The sequence below is a fragment of the Macrobrachium rosenbergii genome, chromosome 10 (assembly GCF_040412425.1).
Source record: "Macrobrachium rosenbergii isolate ZJJX-2024 chromosome 10, ASM4041242v1, whole genome shotgun sequence".
Lineage (NCBI taxonomy): Eukaryota > Metazoa > Arthropoda > Malacostraca > Decapoda > Palaemonidae > Macrobrachium > Macrobrachium rosenbergii.
This window is the reverse complement of record NC_089750.1, coordinates 44906527-44924175: the sequence shown is the minus strand read 5'-3', so window position 1 is coordinate 44924175 and position 17649 is coordinate 44906527. Positions and strand designations below refer to the sequence as shown.

The window sequence follows — 17649 nt, the reverse complement described above, 5'->3', positions numbered from 1 at the left end:
TGGTATTCACCTAGTTTTCCCATTTCTTTAATGACGATTTCACTTAAGAGTTGCCAATTATGGTGTTCTTTAATCTTGGCAGCACTCTTTCCTTTAGGTTTAAAGGTGTCAAGTATGGTGCTGAAGTGCCCCTTCTGTCATTTTCAGAAATATTTCAGGTGGCACAGAATGATCACTGAAGAATGTGTGTGTTAACATACACTTTCCCCTTTTGTTTCTATGGTCTGTTTTTTGTCTCATTATTTATTATTTAACTACAGTTAGGCCGTTTGGAGAACATTAATGTCAGATAAGGACAGCTCTTTCCCTTAAACATAAATGATGTCAAAGGATCTTAAAAAGCATCAAAGAAAACAGGATGTACCATTCCAGCGGTTGTGCCGCCAGTCTGAACCATTGGTTTTGGTGATTCACTTGAAGGCTTTGCAACATGACGAAGCTCCCGCGTAATCTGTATTTCTCAAGTCATCTGCAATTTCCAATACCATTTTAAAATTTGAGCTACTTCTAACATTGGACTGAGCAGCGACCTTATTCACTTTGTTGGCTGGCGTTCCTTCCATTGGTATTCACACCTTCAACTTGTCTTGGTTAGTTCTCTTTGGGCAGTAAGTCCTTTGTTAACTTGGTTAAGACGTCGATGCGCTTTGCGTTATCGTACTACTCTGGAAAATAGAGTTTTGCCGTAAAGGTACCTGAAAGCTATTTATTTCAATGTACAATGTTTTTAACATTTCGTATGTTACTTGAGGTGTATAGTGTAGTATATATGTAGGGGGGTCGAAGTGTTGCGGGTGAAAATTTTGTGTAGGTGCATGAAGTGGCTCGTGAGAAACCTTTTTGCACAAGGGGGTCATTCACTAGTTGAAGTGGGAGAGTGGCAGGGACTATTGTTCAGATTTTCCTCAGGAACCAACCCCCTTTTAGGGCAAATGACTAAACGTGTCAGATCCAGTGTAAGTGATGTTACAGTTGTTATTAAGGTCAACGTGGAGTTCATTGGAAAAAATTTAATCAAACATAAAATTTATATAAAAGGTAAACAGCTATTCAGGAGCGCAGTTTGTCTGCTCTTATAGCAAAGGTGTGAGTCCACCACATATAGAAAACAAAACTTCTTAATGGCACACTGACCTCGAGCACAAAGGAGGATGCGGCTCCCTCTCCTCCTCCTCCTCCTCCTCCTCCTCCTGTCTGGCGCTGACATTTGTTCAACCAACCGTCTTTGTAATATAAATTTGTACCATCTTGAAGATGTCTTCACTAAAGATGAAACCAGTCAGAATTTACATCTCGTATTTCATTGAGCCCCGTTGTACATCTGCGTGCACACCCTCACACAGCAATAATATATATATATATATATATATATATATATATATATATATATATATATATATATATATATATATATATATATATATATATATATATTGTGTGTGTGTGTGCGCTCGAGCGCATGTTTGTGCTCAGTTGCCCTTGTTTTTAATTATTTTCCTTCAGGCTTGGCTAGATCAGGACATGGAGTTGCTGATCCCGTTGACCGAAAAAATATCAAATACAAATAAATGTCATGTATTCTCATATTCACATTAAGTTCTAGTAAATGAACTTAGAATCATTACTATTCTGAACTAGATTTCAGCAGCGCAGCAAATTGATGAAGACATCGTGTTAATATTCAGTGGAACGATCTTTCTGTAAGAGAATTTAATATCTTCCATTTACACTTACGGGGAGCCAGTCATTAAAATCTCTCTCTCTCTCTCTCTCTCTCTCTCTCTCTCTCTCTCTCTCTCTCTCTCTCTCTCTCTCTCTCTCGAGGAAAATGCGTCTTCAAAAGTTGATTTGTTACACATGTCTTCCTCTGAATCTCGATTTTCTTCTCTCTCTCTCTCTCTCTCTCTCTCTCTCTATGATGTTGAATTAACAAGAGTCTTCGAGTAAGAAAAATGGAAGCGTCTTCAAAAGTTGATTGGTACACATGTCTTCCAGAGAAGTGTGAATAGCCGATTTTCTTGTGAATGTGCCTGTTGTGTGAGTCTTTGTAACGAAATAAAATTGTATGATGTTGAATTAACAAGAGTCTTCGAATAGTAAGAAAGCAGTTGAGTAGTTAGGCTTTTGTTCACATGTGGAAGTCCTGAGTATTGCTGAATTGATCAGAATTGTATAAAATGTCACTGGCATGGTATGTTTTCATTTTCCTCATAATTTTGAATTCGGAATGGCTAAGAGAATTAGGATAGCGCCTTAAAAAAAATTCGTATCTTTGTTAATTAGAATCATTTCCTTGGTAGTCAAGAGAACTATTTTTGAATAGTTTGAACCAGATGTGCTGATGTTTATTGTTAATGTTTGCATCTCTATGTTTTAATAGATCCATGTTGATGGCATCTTCTGTTAATTTCATTGTAGTGCCTGACAATGCAGTGTATTGAGAGAAATCTTTGTATTCAGAGAATGAACGATCTTGGATACGTGTTTTACGAAATCGTTATATTGTGTCTGGCAACAGTTATCTCGAAGAAGAAAAAAATTGAAAACAAAAAAAACATCCGTATCCTTCTTTTGTTTATATTTATATGCATTCGTTTGCTGGTATCCAAGAGATTAATTATTTTTTTCAAACTCGTGCGTTTAAGTTGATATTTATGCTGTGAAATGTATATGAATGGTTTTCATCTGGCAGTAACTATTAATAGGTCGATGTAAGTTGAATCAGTTAGTCTTTTGAGGTATTCATCATCTTAAGTTTTTCGTTAAATGTTCCAAACGTCGTATAACGTATCTGGGGATACAAAATATTCATCGTATATGTGAAAATGAGGTGCATGTTATATATTTGACTAGAAGGTTGGTGGTCGTACGTTCATGTCGCCGAAGCTTTCATTGAATAAATATTGAAACTCGAAACCTTGGTGTCGGATCACAGCGCGACCTCGTTCAGGTCGTGTTTAGTTCCTCTTTCTTTTCTGTTCTCCGCTGGATATCAGTGAGTGGTTTGTGGCTGCGACATGTTTTCATAAGGGTTTTGCTCTTGCTCTGTCTCATATATTATAGGTAATCAGCACAGTCACGTGTGGAACAGGAATAAACTTTTGACTCACTTCGGGATCGAACCCAGGTCTTTCAATGTGTATAGTTCAGTTAGTAGCGCCACTGCCTTTCAATTTAAAGACCTGGGTTCGATCCCGATGTGAGTAGTGTGTTTTTTGTTTTTTGTTTATGCATGTACAGGTATTTACAGATTTCGTTCTGCATGGTATGAAGTCTTTGAATGGGGGATTTTATAAATATAAGCTGTGGAATTCTGAGACTTGGGTTCGCGTTTTTAATTACCAGTGTTCGAGTTTACAGTATACCACGTGAGCCGTATTTGACATCCGCTTGCCGCGAGTGACCGATCTGGTCGAGCGGTATGTGCAACACGATATCTGTAATGTCCCTTATGGACTAAGCTCTTGGTTGTAACGACTGCATTGGCTTAGGTGTTTGTCAGGATCCTTCGCTTTTGTATAGTGGCGTAGCGCGCCTGTGTTGACGCTGTTGCCTGCCTCTGCATTATGGATGTAAGGTAAATGGGGCCCTTCTCCGTCTGGAGCCTACTTGCTTGCTTCTTATTTTACTTGGCTGCGCCATTTGTAGTTGTCCCTGGATTTTTGCTTTTGTCTGTTCGTATTTCTTTGTATTGTCGCACTCCTTCGCAGTTGTGTTTATTGCCATGTACTCTGTTGTCTTCGTGCTTTTTTTTTATTTAATTTTTTCCCATGATAATAATTTTCACATAATATAACAATAATAATAGTATTAATTTTTTGGCCTCGTGGAATTCAAAAGATGAGCTATTAGTAGCGCTCCCTAACTGACATTAAGGTACTGATAAAAGACTGCAGTCTATTTCTCCAAGCTGTAAGTAGTGCAAGTGTCGGAAAAGCCGTAAAGAGGATTGGAGTGTAAATAGAAATTGAAGCTCAGAAAGTTTTCATGCAATTTAGTGGTGATACAGAATGGGTATTGAATGCAGGGTTTTCTGTGGCAGAATGTGAGGAAGATGTTCAATACGAAAAGGGGTGTTTTCAGAATGCTTTCATCTTTTGCAAAAATCATGTTCATATTCTCTCTCGCTCTCTGCTTTTTGGGAGGAGGAAACGAAACTTAAATTTGTTTATGTGAAAAAAGGGCCTGACTTTTGTTGCGCAATTCTGGAAGTCGTCGTTTTTTTAAACTTGAAAGGTTTGGAGATTTGTTTTAAACTTTTGTCATTAATGGGACAAGAAAACAACGTAGAAATCCGGCTTTATGCGCGTGTGCGTGATTGTGCTCGTATCTGAGCACTGAGGTAGGCCTCCCACACCGAGCATGACCGATTAGGCGCCGCCCCTAAAACTTATCGTTACACAGTTGATCTAAGCAGTAAGATGTTATGTATCTTGTAGTTATTCGACCGTTGTAACTAACATTCAAGGCGGGGACGAAACACTCATCAATTATTATTCCCCTTGGGTGTAAATTATTCTTAAGATATAGAGAACTGGATATGAAATGGTGTGTTTCACTTAATATTTTTAATATAAAAGTCACGAGTGTGTGTGACACGCACACACACATACATACTGTATATATATATATATATATATACATTATATATATATGTATATATATATATATACTGTATATACACATACATGTACATATGTGTACATGTATATACTATTACTCCCCAAAATTCGTTTAATATCTGATTCACTATACTTTGGGATTAATTTGATACTAAGGGATTTATGATAAATAATAATTGCATCTACTCAGCCCAGAATTCACATTATGTTAAATGCAGTGTACTACAAAGGAGAATTGAAACTAAAAGTATGGTCTTGACCAGTTTTGCCTTATTTACTGTAAACATCTTCAAGAGGACGGTAAATAGTAACGGCTAATATAGATGTTAGGGGGGAAAACTACAAACAAACATATAAAGGGTAAACACTGTACCAGTAGACGAGATAATCCTTCAATATGAGAGAAGGTGTGTTATTTACAAGACTTGTTTTTTGACAAGTAGTTTAGCTCTCATCTCCATTATTTATTCATGGAATATAAACTTGAAAATCGTTTTCGGTGTCATTTGCACCAGGTTGCACGCCATCTTAATATCTCTACGTGTTGCATATTTCTCGTAAAGTTGTTGGATGAAGTTTATACTCTCCAAGGCTCTTTAGTTCAGTTTCCAGTCGAAAGACGATTTGTAAACAACAAACCTTTCCTCTATCAGTCAGAAGGATTATTCCGCCAACTGATAAGAGTTTGAACTTTCTGATGTTCGCTTGTAAGGTTTTTCGCTCTAGCATAGAGTATTAATTAATGCTGTCCCGTAACATTCCTCTTGAAGATGTTTGGAAAGGCGAAACTAACGAGTATTATACTTCGTTTCATTCCTTTGTCGTGGAACAGTGTGTGAAAACATACACACACATAATATATATATATATATATATATGTGTGTGTGTGTGTGTGTGTGTGTGTGTGTGTGTGAAGATAAAATCCACGAAGGAAACGTATTATTTGAACCCCTGTATTAGAAAAATTTTCAAGAATGACCTAAAAGATAAAATCACTGACTTAATTACAAGTTAGTTACTTGATATATATTTTCTATATATCCGTATGTTTAATATCATTTTTTATTTGTAAAAATGTTCATCATGCAAAAAGTTATTATTGTTTACAAAAAAAAAAGAGAATTATTTTGTTGTACTAAAATTTTTTAGGTGGTCAGTCACGAACCTGTATAATCTTTTAATTGTCCTGTCCCTGCTTCTTAACGGTTGATCGTAATCCTTTGTAAAAACCTCTTAAATATTTAATCCTGTTTTGGCAGTTCTACTAATTCTTCAGTTGTGTTGGATTCCAGGTACATATGTTTCCTTTGTAATCCCCATCTGTCATTTATATGAGCTTTCTTTGTAAACTTACTTTTATATTTCTTCAGTCTGCTAAGTAAAGGAGCTAGCGTCGAAAGGCCTCGCAGCACTCCAGTGTTTCCGTTTCCTTCGTGGATTTTATCTTCATTTATATATTCATCACGTTCCATATTTTCGTGATTCAGTTATATATATATATATATATATATATATATATATATATATATATATATATATATATACATACATACATACAATATATATATATATATATATAATATATATATATATATATATATATATATATATATATATATATATATATGTGTGTGTGTGTGTGTGTGTGTGTGTGAATCTTTTTCACTTCAACATGTGGGACTTTCTTTTTATATTCACAACTATTAAGTCCTAAATACCATTTAATATCGAATTCACAGTACCTTAGGAATAGTAAATTCGATGTTAAACGGTACTTGTGGCTTAATACTTGTGAGCTTGTACATTGTATATATAGCCTGTATACATATACTGTATATTATATGTATGTATGTATGGATATATATATATATATATATATATATATATATATATATATATATATATGTATGTATGTATGTATGTATGTATTTATATTCACAAATATTAAGGTAAATATATATATATATATATATATATATATATATATATATATATATATATATATATATATATATATATATATATATATATATCGACTTTGTATTGTAATATTTGTGAATGAATATAAATATATATATATAAATATATATATGTATATATATATATATATATATATATATATATATATATATATATATATATATATATATATATATATCCATCCATCCATAAGGTCTGCAGCGTTTGAATTGCATGTGCTTTTATTTTTGTGACAATGTGCCTTTGCTTTGTTCAGGACAATTGTAGAACAAGCGGATGCGAAATATAGTGATTTTTTGTGGACTGATGTCTTTCATACCGTTGCCCTTGAAAATAAAACAGGCGTGATTTATTGATGCCGAGGTTACGGTTGCCATGGCAACACACACCAATTGCATAATTTAATAAGATGCGAAATTTTGCATCGTTTATTTTAGTCTCTACATAAATTAATTCTGTCCCCTTTTATGGGCAAAGCAGGGATGGCTTAAAAATTATTATTATTATTATTATTATTATTATTATTATTATTATTATTATTATTATTATTCCTGCTTTTAATAATTTGTGTTTGAATTGTTTTACTTCGATTTCATATGAAATTGGTAACAACACACTATGTCAAGAGAAAATTTGGAGATTTTTCATTTGGTTTGATTTAAAAATCAGTTTGCAGATGGTGCCGTAATTTTGTTAATGGAAGTTCTATACGTAGGCCTATGAGCACACAACTATGCGTATATGATATTAATATTTTCTTAAATATTTAATGTGTATACCTGATTTGGCAAATAAGCATTATATGATATTGCAGCTCAGCATTGCGCGTACAGCACTCTAAATATTCTCTCTTTTTCTCTTTATGTCTCTTCTTTCTCGATGCTGGTACTTCATTTTCTATGCATGCAGTTAATAAACATAAGCGACAGAAGATCTGAATAATTCTTGTATTCGTATGTGGGCGAAGCCGAAGGTGGGGAGTTTCTGGGGCGGTCGCCATGTGGGCAGGGGGAGAGGGCATGGATGAAAGTGGAGTCGTTAACCGATATGAAAATAGTCCAATTGCGTGTGGAAAATGCACAAGATCTTGGAGAGCGGAAAGAGGTTTTGAAATTAGAAATTGAAAACCCTTTATTGGCAAAGGGGGCTTGACAATATGCCGGGCTGGTGAAAGTCTTTGTTATTGGGAATACTCGAATGACATTTGGGTAGTTTACATCAGGAATTTGGGTTTTACTGATGTATTTGGGTTTTATTTGTTCGGTTTTGACATTTATATTCTTGATTGATGTGTAGATGCTGAATGAAGATTCGTATTTCTTGCAGTACATAGTAATGCGAAAAAGTTCATTAGCCGTGTTGATGCCCCTGTCGTGAATTATTTTTGAAAGTTCATCAGTGTAAAAGAATAAAGAAAGAGTTGTTAATATTGTAGGGCTTTTGTTGAGGGTTATATATTTACAACAAAAATAAAGGCAACGTCAATAATGATTATGGAAACCCTTCAGTTTGATGAGCGGCTTCTAACGTTGTTTAGCAAGCCTTGTTTGTCGTGACATTGGTGAAATAAATTGGCTTTGTTATTTCTTGATAATGATCGATCACCCTTATAGCAAAGGGTTATAAGGTGGAGAATGAAAGGCTTTGGTTTTTACCTTGTGGATTATTTATTTTCTTGTTACCGTTACTCTAATACAGCTTTCTTCCTAAGTAGTTAAGTTTTATCGGCGGTTTTGTACCAAACGTTTTCAGGTATGTTCGACACTCCATCATTTGCAAGGTCCTGTAATTCAGCATCTCTCAGCCTTTCTTTTATTTTATTTCATTTTATTGTTTGCTTGTGATACCTGAAAATGAACTTGATTTGCTTCGGTGCATGTAGTGAGATGTTATGGATGCAATGACGTTCGAAGTGAATTGGGCTTCATGGAACCATCCCCTTTTCAACTTCTCCATCGCCTCCTTCATCGTCCCTCTGGCCCGACGGAGGTTTTGTGTCCTCATCCTTTGTCGTTCCGTTGATCGACTTCCTCTTTCCTTGTGCCTCAGCAATCCATTTGGCTTTCTGATGAATGGCGCTCGCTCACTTTCTGTCGATTCCCCGATCACTTCCTCAAGATAGATGGTTTCTCCCTTCTTGTGGAGCCATTTATGGAAGTTTAGTCGGTGTGGTTGTCGATATTTTTAGTATTGGTTCACTGATGACACAGTTCGACGATACAGCTAATTACGTAAGCTTGACCAAACGTTTTATTTAGTGCCGGGAGATAGGTAATGTTAAGTTGATAAGAAATTATATCTTATCAGTTGGCAAGTTACACATTGACTTCAACGAGTTGTGAAAGTAATGGAATTTTTTCCAATCCCTTAAAGTTTCTCGTGCATGATTTTTATGTTGTGATTAACTGGACGTCAGAGTTTTTTGTTTTTTTCTCGCATCACTGAGATGGGGAGGGGATGAAGCTTTTAATCCGTTCGTTTGTCCGTCTGGGCCGGGTTTTGTATTAAGTTCTAGATGTAAGCAACTTTAAGCCATAGAGGAATGATATCTTGTCAGTTGGCACATCATGGATGGCAAATATTAGGTCACCTTGACGTGCATTTTACACGTGACTGACTCTGGTTCAATTTTGCGCTGAAATCCTCAGGCGAAGGAATTAGTTGTCGTTTGCGACGGCTCCTATATATCTTTTAATTGATCTGTATTTTTGCCTGTCTTAATATCGCCATTTTAGGTATTCACTGTTTCTAGGCAGTTACCGTTGTCACATTCTCATCGTTAATAACGTAACTATTCGCTTTAACACCGTTGATACCTACACTGTTGTTCATTCTCTCACAAATTTTTATGGTAAAAAAAAAATAACAATTCGCAGAATGCTGTCATTGGTGACATTGGGAAACGGAATGTGAATGTGTTTTTTTTTCTAGTTCGGAAATTTCTAATATTTTTTTTTTCACCGTATATATATATATATATATATATATATATATATATATATATATATATATATATATATATATATATATATATATATATATATATATATATATATATGTGTGTGTGTGTGTGTGTGTGTGTGTGTATATATATATATATATATATATATATATATATATATATATATATATATATATATATATATATATATATATATATAATATATATAGAACTGCAGCTCAAAAGGCATATTAAATAGTAGGTAACTGGGAACCGAGTTCACTGTCTCCATTACAGCGTACAAATGAATTGCCTACGAATAAGTTAAGTATATCTTAGTTTTACCAGACCACTGAGCTGATTAACAGCTCTCCTAGGGCTGGCCCGAAGGATTAGACTATTTTACGTGGCTAAGAACCAACTGGTTACTTAGCAACAGGACCTACAGCTTATTGTGGAATCCGAACCACATTATAGCGAGAAATGAATTTCTATCACCAGAAATAAATTCCTCTAATTCTTCATTAGGCGGCCGGAGACTCGAACTCGAGCCTAGCGAGTGCTAGCCGACAACTCTACCGGCTCTCCCAACGAGGAATTAAATTAAGTTTACCATGCAAAGTATAATGAGATCTCATTTTGTAAAATTGCACAATAAGCTGGGCAAGATATTACGGTCAGTACAGTTTTCCGATTTGCATCCAGTTTTTTGAAGTGCTTGTTTTTATTTTGTTTGTTACTGAAGCGAAAGATACTTGTTTCAGATTGCTTTGAAACACACAAGTGAGGCGAGGTTATGCAGAAGATTTGTATTTTGCGATATTCAGCCTCAGATCCTGTTTGAAATACATTGTTATATTGTCTCGTCAGTGTAGGATTTTTTGACACCAGTTTATAATTAGAATGTTTAGCTAAATCTTGCTTATTTTTCTAAACCCTTTCAAGGTATTCCTTACACAACTTGTTTTCATTTCGCTTACGTTAGGCTTTTGAAATATAATTTTTACAGAAACAAAATTTTTCCTATACTTTCTCTTCCTTTCATTGAGTCTATCTGCGTAGTTGCAGAAATAAGGTAAGTGAAAGTAATTGGGTTTACTGGGATTGATTAGACTGATGTGTCTTGCATTAACATTCCTGATAGTCTTGAAGAGGTGTACTGAGGCCATACACCAAGGGGAAATTAAATGTAATGAAAATGAAACAATGTGTCATAAATATCCTTCATTTTGTCGAATTTACCAAAATCAACCTGTTACCTAAAAAAATAAGTCTAATCATCTTTAAAAGTTTAATCAATTAAATCAGAAAATAGTTAAAATAATAATAATAAATAATAATAATAATAATAATAATAATAATAATAATAATAATAATAATTAATAATAATGAGTAGAATAAATTTCTCTCCGAAGCAAAATAATAAAATATTAATCAAGATTAGAAATTTCACTTTAGTGTAGCAGGATTATTTAATAATCGTTTGTGAATCAAGATAATTAAAATAAGGCTCAAGTCATCAGAATTTACTGCCTAAGTTTTTTTCATTACCTGAAGATTATCTTGAAGACGAATTACATAGTATCCTTGATTTAAAACAATCACCAGTAATTAAAGCAATAATGTATTGAAACGCAATTTTATTTAAATGATGATTGCCATGTTGCCTCCCTCATTTTTAGATCCAGACTCCACGATAGAGCTCTCTCAGAGAATTCCAACATAGGAGAGTGCTGATAGCTTTGTGTCCTATTACTGCTCATCAATACACTAACAGTGCCCTATCAGCAGAGTTGACTGATCATTACTTGGCTGAATAACTGCCAAAAAACACCTATTGCCGTCTCTCCTGTATGTTGGAAATAAGGCTGGCGACCTCATCCGTAAAATACGTGCTCGGGGCATAATTTTTGTTTTGTAATACTTGATCTGGAGCTGAGGAGCATATCCTGTAGAGCCATTTTAACTGAGAAATAGCAAAAAATAAAACTAAATGGTGGGTTTAAATTCGTTATTAAACATCCTTGCATTTTAAAGTTAAATTCAAAATGTAAAATGTTCTTCCACTTTGTAGCATATTCCCTGCAACTTTTTAAAACCCAAAATTTCTGCAACAACCCGTAACCTTTTTCTATTTATGTTCAGTTGCACAGCATTGAAGAATTTTATGAGGTCAGGCGTTCATGTGTAGGTCTTGTGTGTGTGTGTGTGTGTGTGTGAAGCGACATCCACTTGAGGGATATCACGTTATCCCGACAAGTTATGCTTTCATTGACTTGTACTAGAATTGAAAGACATTTTTCACTTTGACTTTTATCAAGTGTATTTAGATTCTGCTGCAGAAATGGATATTCATTTTAATTTTGCTTACTTTCCCGAGAATGTTTTGGATTAGGAAGGTATTGGAATATAAGTAAATCGCCACAAGTAATGGCTTAATCCTATTTTTTTGTCATTATCATTTTTAGCATATTCACCTTCCTGAGATCATTATACTATCAGTTTTTTTTAATGTTTCAAGACTTCTTTACCTCCCTTTTGTGTGATGTTGGCCGCAGCCACAATCGCAATGATAATCTAACCTGATAAGATTAAGAAGTCCACAACCAGATAAAAAGGATCAGGAACTCTATGAGGTTATATTATCGGAGTCCCAACAAGTTCGTCATTGGAACGTCACCCTTATTTAACTTCTTCTGATTCTCATGTGTAGTTGTAGGTAGGATTTTTATTAATTGATTATTATTATTGACCGTTTAGCATTTTTATTGTTGTCATGAGCAGTATTGCATGGGCTGCCGTGTTTGTTTTCGTCTGCAGTGTCCTCCGATGCAGAAGCCACTCGGAAATTTTTTCTCGCGGTTAGGGTTCATCTATCTTGATCTTGGGGACTCTTCAGATGTGGGATTATTTTTCGCATCATTGAAGATTTTTGTTGTGTGGATACGCTTATTTATATCAATGCAAATTTATCCATGTTTTGTATGTACTCATAAATTACAATAACTGCTGCCTTATTATACAAATATATATATATAATATATATATATATATATATATATATATATATATATATATATATATATATATATATATATATATATATATATATATATATATATATATATATATATATATATATATATATATATATATATATATATATATATATATATAATAAATTATATTGAATTTTATATATTTTAAAATAATTTTCAGATTTAATTAGCCATATTATTGTATAATGTACATTGTTAACGTTTACACGTGAGTTGACTTGTCAAGAAAAAGCAGTGTACACTGAAGTGAGTCATGAAGTTATTAGTGATGATTAGTGAAAGAGGCTTGTGCTAGTATTAAGCGTGGTTACAGTGTTCACCACTTGGAAAGAAATGGAGTGTGATTACCGTGGCTCCCCTGGAATGTCCACTGTGGTGACAGGGGCGAAGTTAAACTATCAAGAGACGTGGAGGGCACAGAGAGGCTAATTATGGAGGTGTCTTAGGATGCCTCCGGAATCCTCAACCCCACGCCAAAAATCCCCTCCATCCTTTCTTCTGTCTTACCCACTACGGCACTTCTTAATCCCATCTCAGCTCGAGATCTCGCAACCAACGGCCCCCACCATGTTGAGCGTAGGCGGCTTGCCGGAGCTCACTGTCTCCGGAAGCCATCGCCGGTCCAAGAGCGATTGCGGCCTGAACAAGCGGGATGCTGTCGCGGATCTGGCCCCCATGGCACCCTCTCTTGGGGTAGCACTGTTACCTCCTCACGGGAATTTCAGTGGTGGTGATAACCATAGGAGCCATGGTGGTCATCACCATCACCACCACCATTCTCACTCCCGCCCTCACACTCCTGTTATGAGGCGTTCTCCTTCGACTTCTTCAATCCCGGAGATTTTTATTAGTGGGGAGGATGAGGCAGGGGCAGGTGTCTCACCCGTCACGCGGTTGGCCGTCTTTTCCCTGGCGGACTTCTTGGAGACAGTCTCTTATGCCAGTAACTCCCCTAGGTGAGGAACGGGAGTTACGCTAGACCTCATTCATCATTCATTACTCTTTGTAACAATTGTATTCTCCTTTGTTTGCACCTATGTAAATTGAACAGGTAAATGTATAAAGCTCGCTTAATTGGTCCCTTTACATGTCGAAATATACTTATTTACTGAATAGTAACTTGGGTAGTGAACGCTTGCATCATGAAGAGAAAAAACCAATTTTTGGAGGTCGGCCTGCTATAATCGTAGTTACATTGGCCATGTGTTGAATATTTAATAAGATTTATGATGATTAATGCTCATGATATCTTATCACTGGGTCTGATAATTGTAGTTTGAGTGAATAATGATGGAAATCCGTTCTACGAAAAGTTCTGTGGCCGAGATGACTAATTCACCCATGCATATCATTGCCAGTCGATCGCTGTTGTTTATCAACAAAGAGTATTGAGGGTTGGGTCCACAAAATTGTTGTGACTCGTGCTTTACAAGCTGACTGGCATGAGCAAACTGTTGTCTGTGTACGCTAGTTTACTTCCAGTATTCAGTATTAAATATTCCTCTAGTTATACAAAATCAACGTACTTTAACTACAGTTGTGGTTAATATTTTTTATTATTTCTTTAAAACCACTACTTAATTCGTTGGTGATTTTCTTTGTCATTGGAGGCGAAGTCTGCGAAGTTTTTAAACTGAAAATTGCTCATTATAAGTTTGAAGTGTTTTACTGTTATAAATTTTAATTTTAATTTGAGTTAGTCACTTCATCTCAGAAACTACGAAGTGATTTTCAAGCGAAACATTTCCTCTTGAATCCTCTTCATGTATAACTAGAGGTAAGATTTAAAAAAAAGGGGGCGAGGAGTAAACCACTTCAACTTTATTTACACCATAGTCGTTCAGATACAAGTAAGGTTAGCTAAGAATAAATTTTGTTGCCCATTATTATCATAGTTTTAGGAAGAATTATGTAAAATTGGACAAATTAAGTGAGAACCTTAGTTGCTCATTATCTGTGATCCTCTTTTGTAAGTACCTTGTTTATGCAATCTCCTTTATAAAATTTAGCAGGACTTAAGAAATTATATTCTCAGTGTGTAGTTCCATTTTCTGTTTTTTTTCCAGTTGACAAGGAATGAGGGGATCAATATCACCCATTCTCATACGCAACTTCTGTTGATGGTATTGTGTGTCTGAGGTATGCCCAGTAATCTCTCTTCTTTTTTAGCCCGTCCTAACATCACTATTTGACTTTTGCATTTTTTGACCTTGCAGGAAAAAAGGGGGTTCGAGTGAGGTCAGCGGGAGCGGCCGCGGAAGCGGCGGGGGCGGCAGCAGCCGAAAACGATCTCCTCTGCCTGGTCGCAAGTCCACCGGAGGAACCACAACTACAGATGGTGCCTCGGGCGCCGCCACTTGCAGCAGCAATGCCTCTCCGAACGTCCTTAACAATGTTGGCGGGGCTGGGATGGGCCAAGCTACGCCCCATCAGGGCAGAACCTCGAGAATGCCCAATACCCATTCCGCCGCCCAGCAGGACGATGCCGGTGTCCATTCGTCCAACGAGGAATGTGATGCTGTAAGTAACTTTCGGGGAATGACTGCAATTATGTTGGTCTTCATTCTTCAAGCTGTCTTCTAATGTACACCTAAAACATTTTCGTAATTTGTGTGTGCTCATTGTTACTGATGCTCTGATGTTGGTAATATTGAATTTATTATTATTATTATGCCAACTTTAGTACTGTATTAATGAAGTTGGTAGTCAGATTTAAGGTGTAGATTGTATTTTTGGCAAGTCTACTAATGATGTCATCATTATTTTTATGGTGGATAATTTTTGTTGCATTGAATAGCAAGTCGTCGTTTTCTATACAAACAAAAGTGAGGGAGAGAGCAGTGATGATGTTTGAGAATGCGTTGCAATAATAATTGCTTTAGCAGTTATCTCTAATATGTGTTCTTTCTTGGGAACCACATCAGTGAAAAAAATGCCTAAACTCGGGAACAGTTCTTTAGTTTTCAATACTTATGAGATAACTTTTAAAAAATGGTAAACATGAGCTAATTTATTGACATTAGAGATATTTTCATGGAATAAGTCTGAAAACAAGGTTGCATTTTGTTTTATCCGTATGATTGTGGGATTTGTTTTTGTGTCAGTGGGCAAAGAGAAGGCCAGTTAAAGGGATTCTGTTTGATCTGCCTGGAGTTAACTCAGATATAAGGTTTCAGAAGTCTTAGATCTTCATCCATGAAAAGATTTAACTCGGCAATTTCCCTTTATACTGTCACCCTCAATATGGATTGCGTCCCTATGACCAGATCGCTCACCTTTATGCTGTAGGTGCTTTAGTAACCTTTCCCGCTAATGTTTAATAGGTATGTGGTAGACGGAGGGTTTAACTTGAACATCACACGGCTTTAATTGAATTCACCTTCTTTCTTACCCTCAGTGCACAGTAATATTGTTTTTGTACATAATTCTACATTTCATTCATATATCCTTTAGTTTATTGTTCTATCAGCATTTCTTCTGTTAATTACGTTTTGTATTTCTGGTCCTAAAAAATGTGCATTGCTCCTTTTCACGTGCATATTAAGGATTACCGTAGAAAACATAAGAAACCTGTGGATAACCTTGTGTGATCTTTTGCAGAAGATTTTCCAGCTCAGTAACTGCGAAAGTCGATAGTGGAAATTAATGCGTTATTTATGGTTTCTCCATGCAACTAGTTCGAAAACACCTCACTTCTTTAAACTCTGTATTTGTTACATTCCTTAAGATTTCGTGTTACATAGAATTGAAATTTGTCAACTTGTCAAATGTTTGATGGATTTATTTATATGGTAACTGTAAAGTTTTTTGTCTTTGACATCCGTTTGATATTATATTCATGCCATTTATGCAAATTGACCTTAGATTTGTATGTACCTGTTATGCGGGTTTGGTAACAAGGACAGAACTGAGCTAAGTTCTAAACAGGCTCAGAATATACTATAGATTCCTTATGGATCACATTTTTATTCGTGTACAAAATTAATATATATATATATATATATATATATATATATATATATATATATATATATATATATATATATATATATATATATATATATATATATATATATATATATATATATATATACATATATATATATATATATATATATATATATATATATATATATATATATATATATATATATATATATGTGTGTGTGTGTGTGTGTGTGTGTGTATATATATATATATATATATATATATATATATATATATATATAAATATTATATATGTATATATATATATATATATATATATATATATATATATATATATATATATATATATATATATATATATATGATATGATGGAAGTGAATAGTGCAGTGTAAGGTTTCAAAATATTGCTAATGAGCCTTTTGAGGAGGGGTATGAAGTGACCAATGTTGTTGACTTCAAGAGGAGAGTTAGCTCAACAATATCTTCATACATTCCACCTTCGCTCCTTAAGACTCGCATTTGTTACACCAAATTCTATTTTATGTACAATCTCTTTTAAATTTCTAAAATTCAGTCACAGATTTGTAGTTCTAGTCAAGATCTTTGAAGTACTGTTTGAGAATTCTTATAACCTCCCGTACAGGAAACAGTCCCTTCATCAGGTGTATCCAATGGATCAGGGGAGCTTGTGGATGCTTTGCGTCAGGGCGACAATGGAGCAGGCATTGATGAGGACGACCATGCTCAGCATGTCCAACGGACGAGGGAAGTTGTTGACCACATCCAGGCAAAGATACAGAAAACTAAAGACCTCATCAAGGAGGAACAAAAAGCACGAGACGGTCAGTATTTTAAACAAGTGTTTGTATATTCTTTGCAAAGGAGAAATGGATCAACAATGTTTGATTTGTAAAAAAATTTTTAAAGGAAAAAATTAGGATGTATATGACAAATTAGGTTCTTTTGACTGTGTGAATTATATCTTTGCTAGCTTTTTAAAAATTTCAGTACTGTAGTAATTATGTGGAAGAATGGAGATTTTAAATGATATTTGCAGTGAAATCTTTTATAGTATATTGTGTAGATTTTAGAATTATG

The 17649-nt window shown here is 34.9% G+C and overlaps 1 protein-coding gene across 14 annotated transcripts in view; it reads left to right on the top strand.

Annotated features, from left to right (window-relative positions):
- Positions 1 to 17649, top strand: part of LOC136842616 (transmembrane and coiled-coil domains protein 2-like) — a 499544-nt gene that overhangs the window by 446770 nt on the left and 35125 nt on the right. For 8 of the 14 annotated variants that reach the window (XM_067110211.1, XM_067110218.1, XM_067110216.1 and 5 more), the window contains 2 exons: positions 14819 to 15122; positions 17195 to 17393. In XM_067110211.1, the coding sequence (XP_066966312.1) occupies positions 14819 to 15122; positions 17195 to 17393 (503 nt within the window). Of the gene's footprint in view, positions 1 to 12206; positions 12263 to 12762; positions 13559 to 14818; positions 15123 to 17194; positions 17394 to 17649 lie in introns of those variants that run through there. The other 6 variants (XM_067110213.1, XM_067110209.1, XM_067110208.1 and 3 more) reach the window with 3 other exon arrangements.